The sequence below is a fragment of the Micropterus salmoides genome, unplaced genomic scaffold (genome assembly GCF_014851395.1).
Source record: "Micropterus salmoides isolate LMB-PRFRI ecotype aquatic unplaced genomic scaffold, ASM1485139v1 Ms_hic_scaffold_1, whole genome shotgun sequence".
Taxonomy (NCBI): Eukaryota; Metazoa; Chordata; class Actinopteri; order Centrarchiformes; family Centrarchidae; genus Micropterus; species Micropterus salmoides.
In genome coordinates, this window is record NW_024040040.1 from 46475555 (window position 1) to 46492334 (window position 16780).

The 16780-nt window shown below is 39.4% G+C and overlaps 2 protein-coding genes across 3 annotated transcripts; one reads left to right on the forward strand and one right to left on the reverse strand.

Annotated features, from left to right (window-relative positions):
• Nucleotides 1-2400: 2400 nt before the first annotated feature.
• Nucleotides 2401-4979, reverse strand: rbis (ribosomal biogenesis factor). Of its 2 annotated transcripts, none has more exons than XM_038731200.1 (4): nucleotides 4877-4979; nucleotides 3352-3467; nucleotides 3134-3250; nucleotides 2401-3028 (listed from the first exon to the last, which is right to left on the reverse strand). In XM_038731200.1, the coding sequence occupies exons 2-4, from the start codon at nucleotides 3460-3462 to the stop codon at nucleotides 2960-2962; spliced, it is 297 nt and encodes a 98-aa protein (XP_038587128.1). In that variant the 5' UTR covers nucleotides 3463-3467; nucleotides 4877-4979; the 3' UTR covers nucleotides 2401-2959. The 2 variants fall into 2 exon arrangements, with proteins under 2 accessions (XP_038587128.1, XP_038587137.1); XM_038731209.1 differs by lacking the exon at nucleotides 4877-4979 and adding an exon at nucleotides 4850-4868.
• Nucleotides 4980-7200: 2221 nt separating this feature from the next.
• Nucleotides 7201-13536, forward strand: LOC119912177 (carbonic anhydrase 1-like). Its single transcript, XM_038731228.1, has 7 exons — nucleotides 7201-7391; nucleotides 7661-7858; nucleotides 9388-9506; nucleotides 10236-10328; nucleotides 10476-10538; nucleotides 10643-10798; nucleotides 12322-13536. The coding sequence occupies exons 1-7, from the start codon at nucleotides 7358-7360 to the stop codon at nucleotides 12439-12441; spliced, it is 783 nt and encodes a 260-aa protein (XP_038587156.1). The 5' UTR covers nucleotides 7201-7357; the 3' UTR covers nucleotides 12442-13536.
• The last annotated feature ends 3244 nt before the right edge of the window (nucleotides 13537-16780 follow it).

A 16780-nucleotide genomic window follows, 5' to 3' on the forward strand; every position in this document is an offset into this window, starting at 1 on the left:
TTGGGCAAATCTGTTACCCGGTAGTTTTTTTGGTATCATCTCCGTCTGGGTTCCATGCAAGATGAGGCTATACCAAAAGGAAACGTGAAAACACTGCAGTCTACTGATTTGTCTGAGATGATCGTCACTTTTCACTGCTTCGTCATTGCACGCGCCAGAAGGGGTATCCCGAACGAACCCGCCATTTTTAAATAGTTTAGCCAGAGATTGTGAGACATTAACTGTAACAATACTCTTTGTACTTGATTACTTTTACAAGTGGTGTGTGTGGGTCAAAATTATGGCCTTTTATGCGGCGTCTCTAATGACGACCAACATTCAGGGGGTACCATATCTGCCATGAAAAACAGAGGCTGGGGGACCAAAAGTGAGGTAAGTAGAGGGGAGGGGAGTTGAGCTGGTACCGGAGGGGGTTGCAATGGAGTGGATAAGACACATGCCTTTGGTGTGAGAGACCTGGGTTCGATTCCCACTGTGACACATCCACCAATGTGTCCTTGAGCAAGTCGCAAATTTGTGCGACCTCTGATAGGCTATATATAGCAATTGAAAGACACTTTGGATGAAATGAATTAATGTAATATACCAGCAATGGGTAAACACCATATCACCCCTCAGCTTTGCATAGTGGTTTAGCAACTTTGAGCTGATTGTTTAGGTTTTATTGCAACTTTAATGTTTTGGTTCACTCTTCGCTCTCATCAGTGTTGATTTCAGGCTCAGCAGGCTGCTGTTTTCAGTTTATAAACACGTCTACACGCAACCTGCCCAGCATCAAATAGCAGACAAAGTTTGCATTTAACAGCTAAACAGCGTCAAATCTTCTTCAGGAGTTGGTAGAGAGCAAAAAACCTGAAGAAGCTAAAATGAAAGTGAATACTGGACTTATTTTTAAGTTCATCATATTAACTCAAAAGGTAATATATATCAGTGTTGTGTTTACATCTTGTTTCTGCTGCCCCAAAGTTGTCAAATACATTAGTTGAAAGTGTACTATTATCGTCATTAAAAAGTAATATATGTAAGTGTTGTGTTTGTAGCTTGTTTCTGTGGACTCAACGTTGTCAAAAACATTAATTAATGCATGTTTAAGCTTTTCAATACAACAGAGTATTAGGGTCACATTAAGGGGAAAAAATGAGAATGAAGTTTTTTACTTATTACATTTCGAAAATAAAGTGGAAGTGTCAAAAATCAAGTCGAAATGTTGAGATTAAAGTTTAATTTGTACTTATTTCTACTTTATTCTTGAAATGGTAAATCCATTTTTTTTTAAAAACTTCAAATTCAAATTCAATCCAGCTTCATCCACTGGAGAATAAATAGGTGTTAATTTTAGTAATCTCCAACTTGAAAATCGCATTCTTATCTTATTTATGTCAACACAATCCTGCGTTGATTTGTTTACCACCCTCACTCGTGCTTTCACCTTGCTCTAGATTTATTGACCAACTAACTCGCCGTGGAGACAGGCAATCAGCTGGGCACTGGTACACCCGGTGACCTCTGATGTCAAGTCGCTACAGCAGGATGCAGCAGCAGCATATTGATAACGGCCCACTGCTTGCAGGCGGAGCTGAAAAATCTATACTTCATCTTCAGCGCGTAATAGAAATGATAGTGTGAAGCCCCAAAATAGAACTTGTACACACAGGGGTCACTATGATTCAGCCCTGTACAGCAACACCACAAACTGCAGCCGCAAAATGAGGTGAATCAACACATCTTGAATGAAAACATCAAAAAAATATATATATTCTGTTCAAATTTACACATTTTAAGATGCTACATAATGTGGATTTCTCACTTAAATTCTGTGACTCTTTGTGACTCTTATTTTAATGATCTCCATAAGCACCACTGGTAACCAAACTCTTTGAAGCAAACACTTTCAACATTACAAGCAGCAGTCACAATCTCCTTTGTGACTTCATTTATGCTAAATCCAAGGCATGAAAAAGAAAGGTGGGAAAACCTTGAACTGCCTGGCGAAAAAAAAATAAAAAAAAACTCAGAGGGTATGATGAAATGGATACGATTATATAATTCTTCTGTTTAAAATAACCTTATCAGTCGCCTTTGATTGCATAAATATTCACGATGATGAACTAGGCACCTGTATCAACAGCTTAGAAAAGAAAGTAGAGCTAAACAATTACTCATTACATTTATTCATGTAGCTGACGCTTTTATCCAAAGCGACTTACAATTGCTATTCATGTCAGAGGTTGCACGCATCTGAAGCAAATAGGGGTTAAGTGTCTTGCTCAGGAACACGCAGTGGGAATTGAACCCTTGTCTCCGACACCAAAGGCATGTGTCTAATCCTATTTTGTTAATCGATTCAGTCATGCCGAGACGAAAATTGCAAAATATTCTCTGGTTCCATTTTCTCAAATGTGAGGTTTTGCAAATGTTCTTTATCATATATCATAGTAAACTGAATATTTGGGGTGTTTGGTAGGGGAAACAAGCAAGCAATTTGAAGATATCACCTTGGGCCCTGGAAAATTATAACGGGCAATTTTCACTATTTTCTGAGATTTTATAAACAAAACAATTCATCAATTAATCAAGGAAATAATCAGCGGTGTAATCAACGTTTAAAATATTATTAGTTGCAGCGATAATAGAAAGCAAACACTTCTACACAAGACAATAAAAATGTATTCACGCCTTCACTAAAAATGTTCCTGAAACAATATCACAATTGACAGAGCACACATCAGTCAATTGATTTCTTTGCATTGAATATACAGAATTCTTAAATTTCACACAAGGTTTTACTATCATGCAATAACCATAACCTCTTCTAATTTTCATCTTATCATCATTTACTCATTACTGAAAGTAAACTGACTTTATTATTTCATATGTCCAACATGGAGAGACATCCAGTTCATTAGCTGGTCAGTGGGTTTGTCCTCAGACTTTATACAAGTCCCACTTTCATGGTCTATTATAGCTGAGAGAAGAGTTGAGCAGCATTGTCAACATTTACAGATTCTTTTGGTGGCTCTCTGACAACCTAAAAGACAAAAATAATAATAATAATTATTATTGTTATTATAAATGATATCAAGATAATTAAAATGTTGGATGATGAACAGGAGTTTTAAATGTTCACCTCTACCTGTGTTTGTTTCTTTGGTTCAGGAGCAACAGACTTCGAAACACTCTTAACGTCCCTCTGGACTTCTGTGAAGATTTGATTGAGGTTCTCCACCTTCTCATTTTTCACTGCATTGATCTGTGAAGCCACAAATTATGCTAGAGCAGGAGCAACAAAGACTACATACGAAAGAGAATACAAAATATATGTAAGAAAAAACAACAAAGAAGAGATCTTACGTGTTTGAGTGTTGTCGTGACAGGTTTCGCTTTGTTCTTGTGCTTCAAGTGCTTGTTTGCAACTTGAAAGACGTTCTTCTGTTTCTTCCCCTTTTGTTTATTCCTCGCCATGTTACCTGGGGAGAGAATGCCAGGGGAGACATTTAATTCCTACACCATAGCCTCTGTTTTCTCCTGTGTTTTTCATTAATTTACTTGGCTTCAAACTTACAACTGCTCTTAAGTGGTCGTTACTTTCCACGTTGATCACACATGTCCACTACTCTCTTTTAAAAATAAGCCATTCCAGGTTCTCCACATGCCTCCTATACTCAGCGGCCACCTGATTAGCAACACCTCTGCTTATGCCCGAAAGCTCACTCCTTCAGACAGTGAGTCATAGCACTTAACACAGTCAAGAGGTTCAGACAATTTATGAATAAGTGGCATTGAAGTGATTCTGAATGTGGTGTAATCTGAGGCCAAACATGCCAAATTCAGGCATTGCTGACCACCTTCTAATTTCGTGCCCAACAGTGTCTGGCTTTTTACTAAGAGTTGCACCATAAACAATAACAAACCCTCAGGGTGCGAACTACAGGGGAGCCAGGGAGGATAAGACATCAGCTCCCCTAAAAGCATGATTTGTGATATTTTGGAGGGTCTCTAACATATTGACAGCATGCTTTATTGCCATTAATTTATATATTTCTCTATCATCATGGATCCATGCCTAATCCATAGTGGGGCGTCTTACCCCACTAGCTGGGAAAAATGCCTTTCTCCTAAAATTGACATTTGATTACATTCCAATTCATTTCTCAACTGTATGTATACATTTTACTTTATATTATGTTACCCTAAGCATGGCCATCTCCAAGATAAAAAAAACCCCATAAAATATTATTTTATGTGTCAGCAAATAGACATTGAGCTTAGGGGGGGGGGGGGGGGGGGGGCGTCTTACCCCACTCCACCCTATGTACTTTATTTTAAACATGTGAAATGTAATGCAATATGCTTTACATACAAAGGAAATTCACATTCAACTTTATTGTCATTAAGCAGAGTTACACAGTACAGAGCTAATGAAATGCACTTGGCCTACACATATAAAAAGAACAAGAGAGAGAAATCCTACAGTCAAGTGTGAAGACAGAAACTAGACAACCTAACAGTTTTTTTTAAATAATGTCATGCACTGTGCATCAGTATCAAGTTTATTTTGGTCCTTATCACCCAGCCTTGAAATGTTGACGTCCACAGAGGACAAATTATGAGTCCTACTAATAGCTAGTAAATATCAAACAGCAAGCATTGCTGTTGGAAAAACATTTAAATGACTCTAGTGAAACATTAAGTCAACCAAAATAATTCACAAGCGTCCAAACGTTGTTGCCAGTGGCTGTCTGCGTGTGTCGCAGCTCTTATTTTCGTCTTATTCTGATGATGATGATTATTTTAACTAAACTATAAAGTAATGACAGCAGGGATCGAACACACTGCGTACACGGCTTACCGATTTAACAATGAAATATAGACAGACCTTTCTGAGGAGCGGTGAGTTGTTGTTGATATCCTCATGTGCTACAAACGTGCCTATGTGTGACTTCCTTCTACGTCATTTGCGTGCGTCTCGCCCGTCCCCTCTTAACTCCTCCTTCTCCTAAAAGGCTTCATGCTGGTCTCTTATTTTATCAGAGTTTACATTATTTGTTATGCCAACAACGTTTGTCGAAAGTAAACGTGGGATTTAACAAGGGAAAAAACGGACACGTTTCAGACGGAAACGTTTCAGTGGAAAGTTATCTACCGAAAATGCCATTATTTTGAAAGATGACTTCATTGAAGAGATTTATGTGCTTCCTTTAATTTCCGGCGACACACACACACTATTCGCCGTTTGTTTAAACATTTTTGTTTTCTCGTTTAATAAAAATATGGTCTGTAAATCCTTCGTGCTGGATTCATACACATAAAAGCGAAATATAACCTGAATATTTTATGTTCTATGGGGGAAATGTGCGCCCATAGACTGTATATGAAAATAAAATCACCCGAATAAAATGAAAACAGCACTTCCGTTTTGGAGGTGGGCCTTCAAAATAAAGGCACAAACTTTTTGATCTTGATTTTTAACACAAATAATGCGAAGACTTTTGGAAACACATTCTGCGCCATATTACCCAGAAAACTATGGTCAGTGATTCAGTGGTCAGTGAGTTTTGGAAGTTACCTCAATAAGTGGTGGAGGGGGAGATAATTTTGAAGTGTTTTGTATAGGACTGCAACTAATTAGGCCCATAATTATCTATTATGGATTTATCTTCTGATTATTTTCTTGATTAATCAATTGATTGTTTGGTTTGTAAAAAATCTGAAATAGTGAGGAAATGCCTATCACAAGTTAGCCCAAAGAGGCGCATTCACAATGCTTGTTTTGTCCAATTAATAGTCCAAAATTATTATTATTTTTTAAATTCAAATAGCCTAATACAAAAAAGGGCAAATCCTCACATCTGAGCTGAAACCATGAAATGTTTTGGTATAAAAATTAATTTTCTGTGAATTAGCTAATAATTTCATCTTTACCTTAAATTTGTATTAATAGTTACATTCCGCCACTGAACATGACATTTTAAGCATTATAGGCCCTACTCCAAAATACTTTTTATGCAATGTTAACTTATTTGGATTAAGATGGACTTGTGTGTTTGTTATGGTTGTTTGCTTATCAAAGCTGCATGTTGGGAAAAGAAAAATCAAGAGATGCCCCAATCTACCTTGTACTTTCACCACAATGCTTGTAGTCTCATTGACCAACAGCAGGTGGCACCGTACTACCACCACATGTGTGTTCATTACAGGTGTCTGATTGTCTGACAGTCGCAGCTATCACTGTGCACTGAGCTGTCCTGCCACTACAACGTCAGTCATCTGGGCCTTTTCTACATCAGCAGACACTGATATTGCTTACTTTTCAAGCACCTCATGTGTAGGCTATGCCTGCTGCAGGACTGATAGACAAATCAGCAGGCTTTCAGTTTTTGTTTTCTGTCTTGCTGAGTGCGCAAAAAAATAGCCAGATAACTCTCCAGTCTCCAAACTACGAAAGTAGTTTACGGGTTTTTCATTAAACACCTGTCTATGACTTTCCTGTAGGAAGTAGGCTAATAATTCATTTGATTGTTTTTTTTTATTTCGGTGATCCAAATTGAGGTCTCGTCCAAATTTCCTGAAACTCTGCAAATGCCCTTAAGCAAGAGTCCAGAGTGCAACTCCTAAGCGGAAAGAGATTTCCCCTTTGTTTTGGATCAAAATCCACATAAGTAGAAGCTGAACAACCATTGTTACCACTGATGTCACATCGTTATTAAGATTAGGCTATGACCCATGTCTGCTAATATTTTCACACTCATCCCTTGTTCATTCAGACACCTCCCTCGGCGATCCAAAGAGCAATCACTGTGATTATTGATATTTTATAATAACTTTTTAATAGCCTATGCCTATATGAGACCCAACCTTTTCACTTTTATTTTTTGCGTGGTGGCGTTTATATAATAATTCCAAAGAGATTATTTTTATAAGCTATGTCACAGCTGAAGCCACTTTCAGTTCGAAGGTGACTCTAAGCTGCATTCTGTGGCGCAATTCTTTTACTTCCTGACATGAGTGGCAAATTAACCCGGTTAGCTGAAAGGTGAAAACGAACTCAGCACGTTTGTCGAGGAATATTATCCAGCTCATACTATCTTGTCAGTGAAGACTTTATCACCATAGCAGCAGAGAGGGAGAGAGAGAGAGAGAACCTCATCGATCCACAGTGTTGCAACGTTACGGCGCATCTAAACTCCTCCCGGCCATTGACATCATGCGGCCAACAGCAGCCTGATCGACACGCCGCTTACAGAGGACCCTATATAAGCTCCGCAGCTGTCAGGTGGAGGACACTGGCTGCTTTGCACAACGGGAGACTCGCTTTAGGGATTACTGCTCTATATACTCATAGATCCACACTGTAACGATGTCTCATGCTTGGGGATACGCACCAGACAACGGTGAGACTGCTCAACTGCACATACATGCTATAATGTATGGGGTTGGCATTACTGAGAAGAACGTTAAAACCAGCCATACCAGCAGGCAGTGTGCTGAATGAATGGAAGTACGGGTCACTGCAGAGATTTTATATCCTGCGCATGTGGGGGGGTCTTTTTACGCGCCTTTTAAGCGCATCGCCATCCCCAAATGGCAAATCGTTTAACTAAAAACATATTTCAAAACAAACATTCTAATAGTCACCATTGTGTCATTCTGTCATTTTTAGGACCCGACAAATGGGCTGTTAACTTCCCTATTGCCAATGGACCCCGCCAGTCTCCCATTGACATCGTACCTGGGAAAGCATCATACGACGCGAAGCTGAAGCCGCTCAAACTGAAGTACGACCCCGCAAACAGCCTTGACATCCTCAACAACGGACATTCCTTCCAAGTGACCTTCGTAGATGACACCGACAGCTCAAGTTAGTGTGCCATTAATATGCCATGAATACAGCCGCTCAGTGCCTCCTGCACGGTTTAATATCAACGCTCCAGAATATGATTAAGACATCTGAATGGTTGAAGCCTTTGGTTCGTCTTAACCTGGAAAAACAAAGACATGATGATTTTCAGGATGCAGTATAACCTTCAAAATAGGGCATTCGGGTTCAATGCATATGGCTCTGTAGCTCTAACAGACTCCAGCGTAAAGACTATAGAACTCAAGCATGTGATCATTATTAATATTTATATGGATGCATGAGTCACGCGCTCCAGTAGCGCTTAAAGGGCTGTGAAAATAGTAATCAAACAGACGTTTGATTTTTTTGGATTATTTTGGTGTTTGTTTTTTTCTAAGAACATGTATTAAAAAGGTGTAACATCCAAGTTGCAGCACAGTGGCATGCAAATACTAACTCAATTGGTAGCCTAATTTAACCCTTGGTAAACCTTCCCACGCCATCTCTTTTCTGCTGTTGTCAAAAGTGCAAAAACATAGGTTGCTCTGCAAACAACCTTGCTTGGTTAATCATTAATTTGCCAAACATGTGTGGAAATGATTATCAAAGACGCTTGATTTCCATTCCGAGGGGATTTTATTTGTGAAATGATGAAACAATTGAACGTGCTTTTGTTTGTTGTTTGAGGATTAGTTGTCCTTTAGCTGATCTGATTTAGTATAATGAGCAATATGGTTACACAATCAACCCAATTACATGGAAAATTACAAGAGGACACACATCAAGTAGAAAAATCAAAAACACTTTTGCCGAGAATATAAGATAGATGAATTAGAGCCTCTTAAGTCTTCTTTGGTATTTCACTGCACTTATTTTACACACTGCCTTTCTAAATAAAGGTCAGGCTTGTCATGGTCATACATCATGTCATGCATCATGTGTGTGCACAGTGGAAAAGATAAATATGGCTCATGCACCCTCAAGTTGCATCAAAACCAGTTCTGCACCAACTTATCATTTGAGGCAGACTATTAAGTTTTTTACAAATAACCTGTTAGGGTTGGGCAGTGGTCTCTGTGTGTGTGTGTGTGTGTGTGTGTGTGTGTGTGTGTGTGTGTGTTCACATAGCACCAGAAATAGAACAATGTACAGGATTATCTGCTACTGCTTCAACTACTTTGTATACTGTAAATAGATAGCCTACATTATGCAACATTGGAAGGAGGATTGATGTTAACAACACCTGGACGTCATTTCTGGCTGAAGTCTCATTTTGACCAGATCTTACACAACAGGAACTGAGTCTGCATCCATGAAATAGGAAGTGTGCCAGAGTATCACAAACGTGTACGTGACATGGTGTGTGTGTGCATACACTCGCATCTTATTCATCTTCTTAACCTGTTCTTTGTGTCTTATTCTGCTTAAAAAATTCCTTCCAAATAGGTTGTTCCTTTTGTCTTTTTATAACAGCGTTGCACAGTCTGACTGCAGCACTGCCCACATTCAGTGTGGGATGAACTAATGGGAGATGTGTTTTTGTTCTGCAGCTCTGAGAGACGGACCGATCTCAGGGATCTACAGACTCAAGCAGTTTCATTTCCACTGGGGAGCTTCTGATGACAAGGGCTCTGAACATACTGTAGCTGGGAAGAAGTATCCTGCTGAGGTAAGGATGCTCTGAGCCATTATGGTGATTATTATATACTGAGATAGACAGATTGGGGTTGGCATGCAGTAACAAGAAGAAAAAGGCAGATTGGAGTTTTTATTTTTTGTTTGTACTGTAGGTTGTTAACTTTGCTCAAGAGCAAAGCTGATATGAGGAAACAAACAAGCTCATTGGTTGGGTAAAACAATAGTGGGTGGTGAAAAGTCATTCTTTGATTGTCAGATTACAGTTAGGCCCAAGCAGAGAACTCATTTTATTCAAGTCTGATAACTTCCACTTAAAAAAGATTTTTTTGCTTGTTATCTCTCGTTTTTTTTGCTTGAATTCCAACTCACCCCATAAGGCCATTAAACCTCAGAGAATATTTGTAGATTGTAGACCTCCAAATTTGTAAGCAAATGTGTGAGGTTATTCTCCTTAAATACAGTTTTTGTGACACATTTGTTTAAAAAATGTTTCCCAAATAATGAGTAAAATGATCGTCTTATAACGTTACGTTATTATACACACACCTGTTTTGATCAAAAAGCATTTTAGAAGCAAAATAAACTTACATCTCAACAAAAGCCATCTGCTTTTCAGTTCAATATCTACTGTTAAAAAGAAACTCATTGTTTTCTTTTATGTAAATGAATTGTACTAAAGCTACTAGATTTCTAAAAACTGAACATATGAATAAGATTACTTTTAAAGGCTTTTTAATTTATCTGTTTCATTCATTCCCAGCTCCATCTGGTGCACTGGAACACCAAATATGCAAATTTTGGTGAGGCCGCTAGCAAGCCTGACGGGCTCGCTGTTGTTGGAGTATTCCTGCAGGTCAGTGGCAACAGCTTAAGCATGTTGTTCAATATAACAGCAATCAGCATAACACACTGTATGCTTTTGCTTTCATTCACCATAATGCATAGTTACTGCAAGCTGGTGATCATATAATTAACCTTCAACATTGTGTTGTTTTTACAGATTGGTGGTGACAATGCCAGTCTCCAGAAGGTTCTTGACGCCCTTAATGCCATCAAGGCCAAAGTGGGTTTCTATAAAAATCATATTCTCTTCCATTTAATGACTTATGATGAGGTGTTTGACTAACTTGTTCTTCTTTTTTCTGGTATTTTCTTTATTGGTTTCAGGGCAAGCAGACCTCTTTCACTGGCTTTGACCCCACTACCTTGCTCCCTAGTTGCCTAGACTACTGGACATATGATGGCTCTCTGACCACACCCCCTCTGTTGGAGAGCGTTACCTGGATTGTCTGTAAAGAGCCAATCAGTGTCAGCTCTAAGCAGGTATGGCTGCTCACAGATCCCATTCAGGCGTAGCAGTGGCTGTGTGCCCACGGTCTAGAATAGCCCTGTCTGCAAATCCTCTCTTACTCTACGGTCTAAATCAAGGGCTTAATTGTTCAGATAAGCTGTGCGGCTGAAATGAGAAGAAGAAACCTCTGTAATGGGAAGAAAGGCATTACAGCAGCCTATTTCACTTTCAAAATAAAAAAAACGTTACAACGACTGTTGGCCAACCAAGAGAACAGAGTCATTATGATGTGGCTTTACCACAATATTTCTAAGTCAACAGGAAATGTTCGTCCTACATTCTGTAGGTGAAGAGAGGTATAGTCTCAGTGAATGGGTGATTTCATCCCTAACTGCATCAACACAGAAAACATTATACCTGCATTTGAAGTATTTACTTCTGAAATTACACCTAATCCTACCACTTGAATGGATATTTGTCTTCTAACCACCCATTAATCTAAACTTACAACACCCCCTAGGCGGGTTTGTCCTTGTGGTTGGAGTCTTTAGGCCGTGTGAAAATTAACACTGCCTGGTTAAATGTTTATTTCATGGTGCCAAGTATGTGTCTCAAGGGTAAACTTGTGAGACATGTGGACATAACCTTTAGACTTAGTGCCATATAAGGCTGATCAAGCAGTTAATGACATAAATCTGAAAAAAAAGTTATATTTGTCATTAGTTAATGTTTTGTAATCAGCTAACAGTGAATAGTAACTCACAGTGTACATTATACTCAGACACCATACTGTTGCCACTGACTTGCTTTTCTGGCCCTGGCTGACTTAAAGAAATATTTAGAAAAGTTAGATGAAAAGATACATCAGTTATTGTGAAGCTAACACAAGCAGCAAGTTAGCTTAATTTAGCTTAAAGACCAGTAACAGGAAATAGAAAAAAATCTAAGAAGTACAGTAGTCCGGCACATAACCCCCCATAAAATCTTCTACGTAGCAGATTTTATTTTACTCCACTACTTTGCTGAGAAGAGATTTTTTATACTACACACATTCAGCATTTTTGAATACTGGACGTTTTTTTACACTGTGGTGTTACCAGCCTGGTCTCATCCCAAGGTCATCAAATATCGACATTTTGTCAAACCACTTGGCGTCACATACAGTTGCACAAGGTACCCTTTAGTATCTGTATGACACAAACCAGGCTTCCAGAAATCCTTTAGGAAATCAGGTGACATAGTATATAGACAAACAAGGAAGGAAAATAATAGCCTCTGAAACCAGGAGCATGACACAGCGGTGTCGGTATTTGACAACCAGGGAGGAGAACATGTTGGAATCAATAGACGGCCGGCTCCTGGCAAGAAAGTGAATAAGAGAATTTCCCAAAATGTCCTTTACTATTCCTTTAAGCATGAACAATACCACTGCTAAGCCTAATTCCCCATTACAAGGTCAGTGAGACAGTGCTGAGTCTAGTGATGTGTTTTGTGAGTGACAGTCACAGGAGGTCAGCAGGAACAACTAACGCCACCGTCTTCTCCCTTTTCACAGATGGCCAAATTCCGCAGCCTGCTCTTCTCAGCTGAGGGTGAGACCGAGTGCTGCATGGTGGACAACTACCGCCCTCCCCAGCCCCTTAAGGGTCGCTCTGTCCGTGCTTCCTTCAAGTAATACCCCCTCCCCCCTCGTGTCGCTGTTGCCCCCCCCCACCCACCCATTAGTCAGACACCCCAAGTTGCTTCTCTAGCAGTGAGCCATAAAGCACACATATCTCATATTTAAAGAAATTTAATTCCTGTGACCCATTGCTTTTAACTACATGACCATCTGCACACACAGACACACAGGACACACACAATCTCTCTGCCAGCCTGTCTGTAATCTCTGACTGACTGCCAGCCTCTGCATCACAGCAGCTTAATGAAACGCTGCAGCCGCCTTCGTTGCAACTGAATGACTCAGAAAATCCCCCTCTGGCACATACACACAAACAACATAACACGAACGGTCTTATGTGGACACGGTGCCTATAGGCAGTGACCTGCTTATTGATTTAAATTCAGTATAGCGCAACACAGGACCTGAGGGCAGACCGCTGCTAGCATTAGCTACTGAACATCATGACATTGGCTCATCTCTCTGTTTTTACAGCCTAATCTTCAAATCATTCATGTGTTTGTCATCCCGTGTGGTGTCTTTATTATTATGGATTATGTCTAGCTTATGTTTGAGAGCTTATGCAATATAAATCTTAAGTGATTCCTAAATAGTCTTTTATAAGCAGAAGGTCATCCGCATTTTTGATGCCCTGACAATACAGCAATAGAGAGGAATGATCCTCCTTTTTAAAATGCAATGTAATGTGTAGAGAAAATCCCTGCCTGTGTTGTTTTGAAACCTCATTGTGTTGAGTGCTAAAGCTTAAAACGCACAATTGCCTTGTGGGCAATGATAGAGTGGCTAATGCACAAAGGCAGGGAAGAAATTACCCTGCCAAGGAAGCCAAGGAAGAATCTGCCAACAGATGAGATTATAATGTCACACTGGTGTCCCGAAGACCTCTGGTTTTAACTCCCATATGCACTTCGGAAACAATAGAGAAGCTTGATAAAAGCAATTTATTTCCAGAAAGATTGTTATAAACATAAAAATGCAAAACGCCTTATGCCAAGCATTATTAGGGCCAACCCATGAGTATGTGTTGTTTCATTCTATTTTGGAAGTGGACATTTAACTAGTTCAATAAATATATTTTATGACTTACAAGTGTCAAGTGTTTTATTTGTTTTGCTTTTTTCTATACAATTCAGCACATTTTCCATATCAGTTGCTAGTGATGGTGTTGTTTTTTTGTTTATTGAGATCTATATGTTATTTAAGTCCATTCGACTTTTAAGTCTTCTGTGGCTTGCACGTTATCAGCTGTTGTTGTAAATTCTCCTTAGTGACTAAATTTTGTCAACACCTGAAACCCAACAGTATCAGAATGACACAATTCCAAATGGCATGCTGGTGAAAAAAGAACGTGTAACTTGATTGATTTTCTAAATATTTTCACTTCTCCCATTTTGATGGTTTGGGTATTTCACTGGAAATGCCCTTGCATTTTAGCACATTGTGGTTTCATCACATGGTGTTAACAAATCATCTGCACCATTTTCTATGCTGACTGATACTACATACTACATACTAGCCTATCTGGCACCTTTAAACTTCACCATAAATAAAGCCAAATTTCCTGGAAGTGCATGTTGTCATTGATTAAATTAGACTTTATCAAGCTTCCTATGCACCTTTGCAGACAGCTACAGCAATGTATGTGGCGGTGACTGTGCAGTGTGCAGCTTGCAGTGGTGGAGGAAGATTCTTGCACTGAGTTAGATAAGAAGACTAATACTGCTCTCAAGTCAAAATATGAAGCTGCAGCCAAGAGACGGTTAGCTTAGCCTAGCATAAAGACTGGAGGCATCTTACGTGGCTCTGTCACAAACTTACCAGCGCATCTAAAAATAAAAAATTAGCATGTAAAATCTTGATTGATTAAGACATAAATTAATTAAGGGATAAAAATGAGAAGCGAATATGTTTACGATGTGTAGCTATGTAAGAAACAGTAACTTCACTTGTTAGATTTTGTAAGTACTTGTCAAGAATAAAATGTTAACTCCCTGTAGTCCAAAGTACTGCACCCTCAGCATTAGGGAACGTGTATTTTCCTACATTGGAGTGGAGCTGCTACCTAATCCCATAGCTATGTTTTATTGAGTTTAGAGACTGAGACAGGGTTAAGTGGGCGAAAAAAACCTTCCAGAAAAACCCACATCATATCCTAATGATATTTTTGCTTGTAAGCTATTAAGAATTATTACTGCCAACACCAATCAGATGGTGGGCGATGTGTGATGATCTCCTGTCATCATGCGTGGGCAAGAAACGGCATCTTCTTGCCCACGCATGATAACATCTCAGTGTACTCAAGATTTTAATCAGCAGTGGCATTTCACCCTCTGTGAAATGTGAGCAACACTTGACTTCTCACCTCTCTTATAAAGCCCTGACAGGAAGATGAGACAGATTTTAATCAACAGAGCTTTTCTACATCCTCTGCTTGAGGGTGGGTGTTACCTAGGTTTTTTTTGCTGGCCTTGAGGCTCTGTGGAGAAATGTGGGTTATGTGTAGTAAAAGTTGGCTTGACCACACAGAGCTCTGAATAGAGCTGGACTTGTCCCCAGGGTGTCCTCAGCCCCCACAATGTAGCATGTGTGTGCAAAATATCAATACAACTGAGAGCTATCGACTGCTGAAATGTCTGTCTGACTACCCCAGTCAGAATCAATAACGGATTGAATAATTAAAAAAAAAACTCTTCAACACACACATCTCTAGCGGTGGCATTGGGGAAAGTTTTATAACCAGTCACAAAGGTCAGCTATTTTGGTGGCAGTAGTAGATACACAGGAGAGAAAACGAGGCAGTCATGTCTGGATTCCTTTTGTGGTCAAACCTGTTATCCCATGTATAAACGATGAGCATCAGCTTGTTTTGTTATGTCAGAGCTTATGCCAATCAGATGTAGCCAATAGTTTAGCAAACAGTCTATTGTTTTGGATGACCTTTTCTGCACAAAGTAATTGAACTAAAGGTGTGAAGAAAAGGGCCTTTTATCATCCTCCTGCTGGACTGTGAAAAAACACAGGCAGTGATCACCTGTATTGCCGTTTCAGGAAAGATTCCTTTCCACCCTCTTGTTACTTCACCCGTGCTGCCTTTGTGTTGCATGTTTTTGTCTCACTTGGTGTTGTGACAGCTGGGCGAGAGGAAAGACCCTGCTGGGTGCCATCATGTAACACAGATGTGGCCACGCTTATTTGTATGTTTCATATCCCACGCATGCCGTCATAAACTGATGAGAACATAACACAAGGCCTGGTCGTAGTCTGCAGCAGCGCCTATCAAGGTCAGAAACGTCAATGTCATAACAGATTTATATTAGCTACACTGGGCTGAGCCCAACACGAAATGCATGAGATGGTGATGGGGTATTGATGTTTAAATGGATTTTATTGATCATATAAAGTGAGGGCAGACAAATCAGGGCTAATTTTTTATGGTCAGCATATAACAAGAGATATGACACACCATGGTCAACATGACATACGATTTTCTCTCCCAGGCTTCTCACCAGTGGTGTGGCTTGTTGCAAGCGTGGCAGTCGGGTGACATATATTTCGGTGACACACGTATCCATAATTATTGGGAAGAGAGAGTGAAGGAGTCCAGAGGAGAAGGCCATCTAAATGTACACCACTGTGGTATAAAGTCAATAGAGCTGATGATGCACTTCTGTGTGATCTACAACCATTAGGAAATAACGGTCTATTCACCTTCTACTCAGGGACAGTTGCGTCCGAGTTCACAGAGGATGTGATGCATCAGCCTACTGTAAAGATGCAGTGTTGTTTAATCTTATTGAGTCAGGATGATAAACACTTTCACAATACTTCTTATGTATCTGTGACCCAGAGAAGAGTAAATGAAACAAACATTTACGGATAGTAAAAATAAAATACTTATTTATGAGAGGATCATTTAGTAGCTATTCCTGAGTTATCAGCAAATGGAGTTTGCCCCATTGTTATAGAAATGTTATGGTAGATGTTCTTTAAGGACTCGTCCATGTAAGACAACAACAGATACTAAATGGACCTTGTGGGGAGATTGTTTTCTCGCCTGCCGTTTCCAGGGTCAGTAATTAACTTTAAAACTCATTTTCTTGTCTATATTGAGTCTGGTATCCCTTCAGGACAGGATGATAAACATTACACAATTGGTATTGATGTGGTTTTATGTTCTCACAGTAGAGGTAATTTCAAAAAGCTTCTGATCAGGAAGTGAATTTGTAATTAACACTCCTGATAATTTGTCTCCCTTACAAATATTCCATTACATGAAGGGTCTAGTTTATACCTTTTGTACAACAATAGGTGTCACCACTTGAGGTTGTATTAT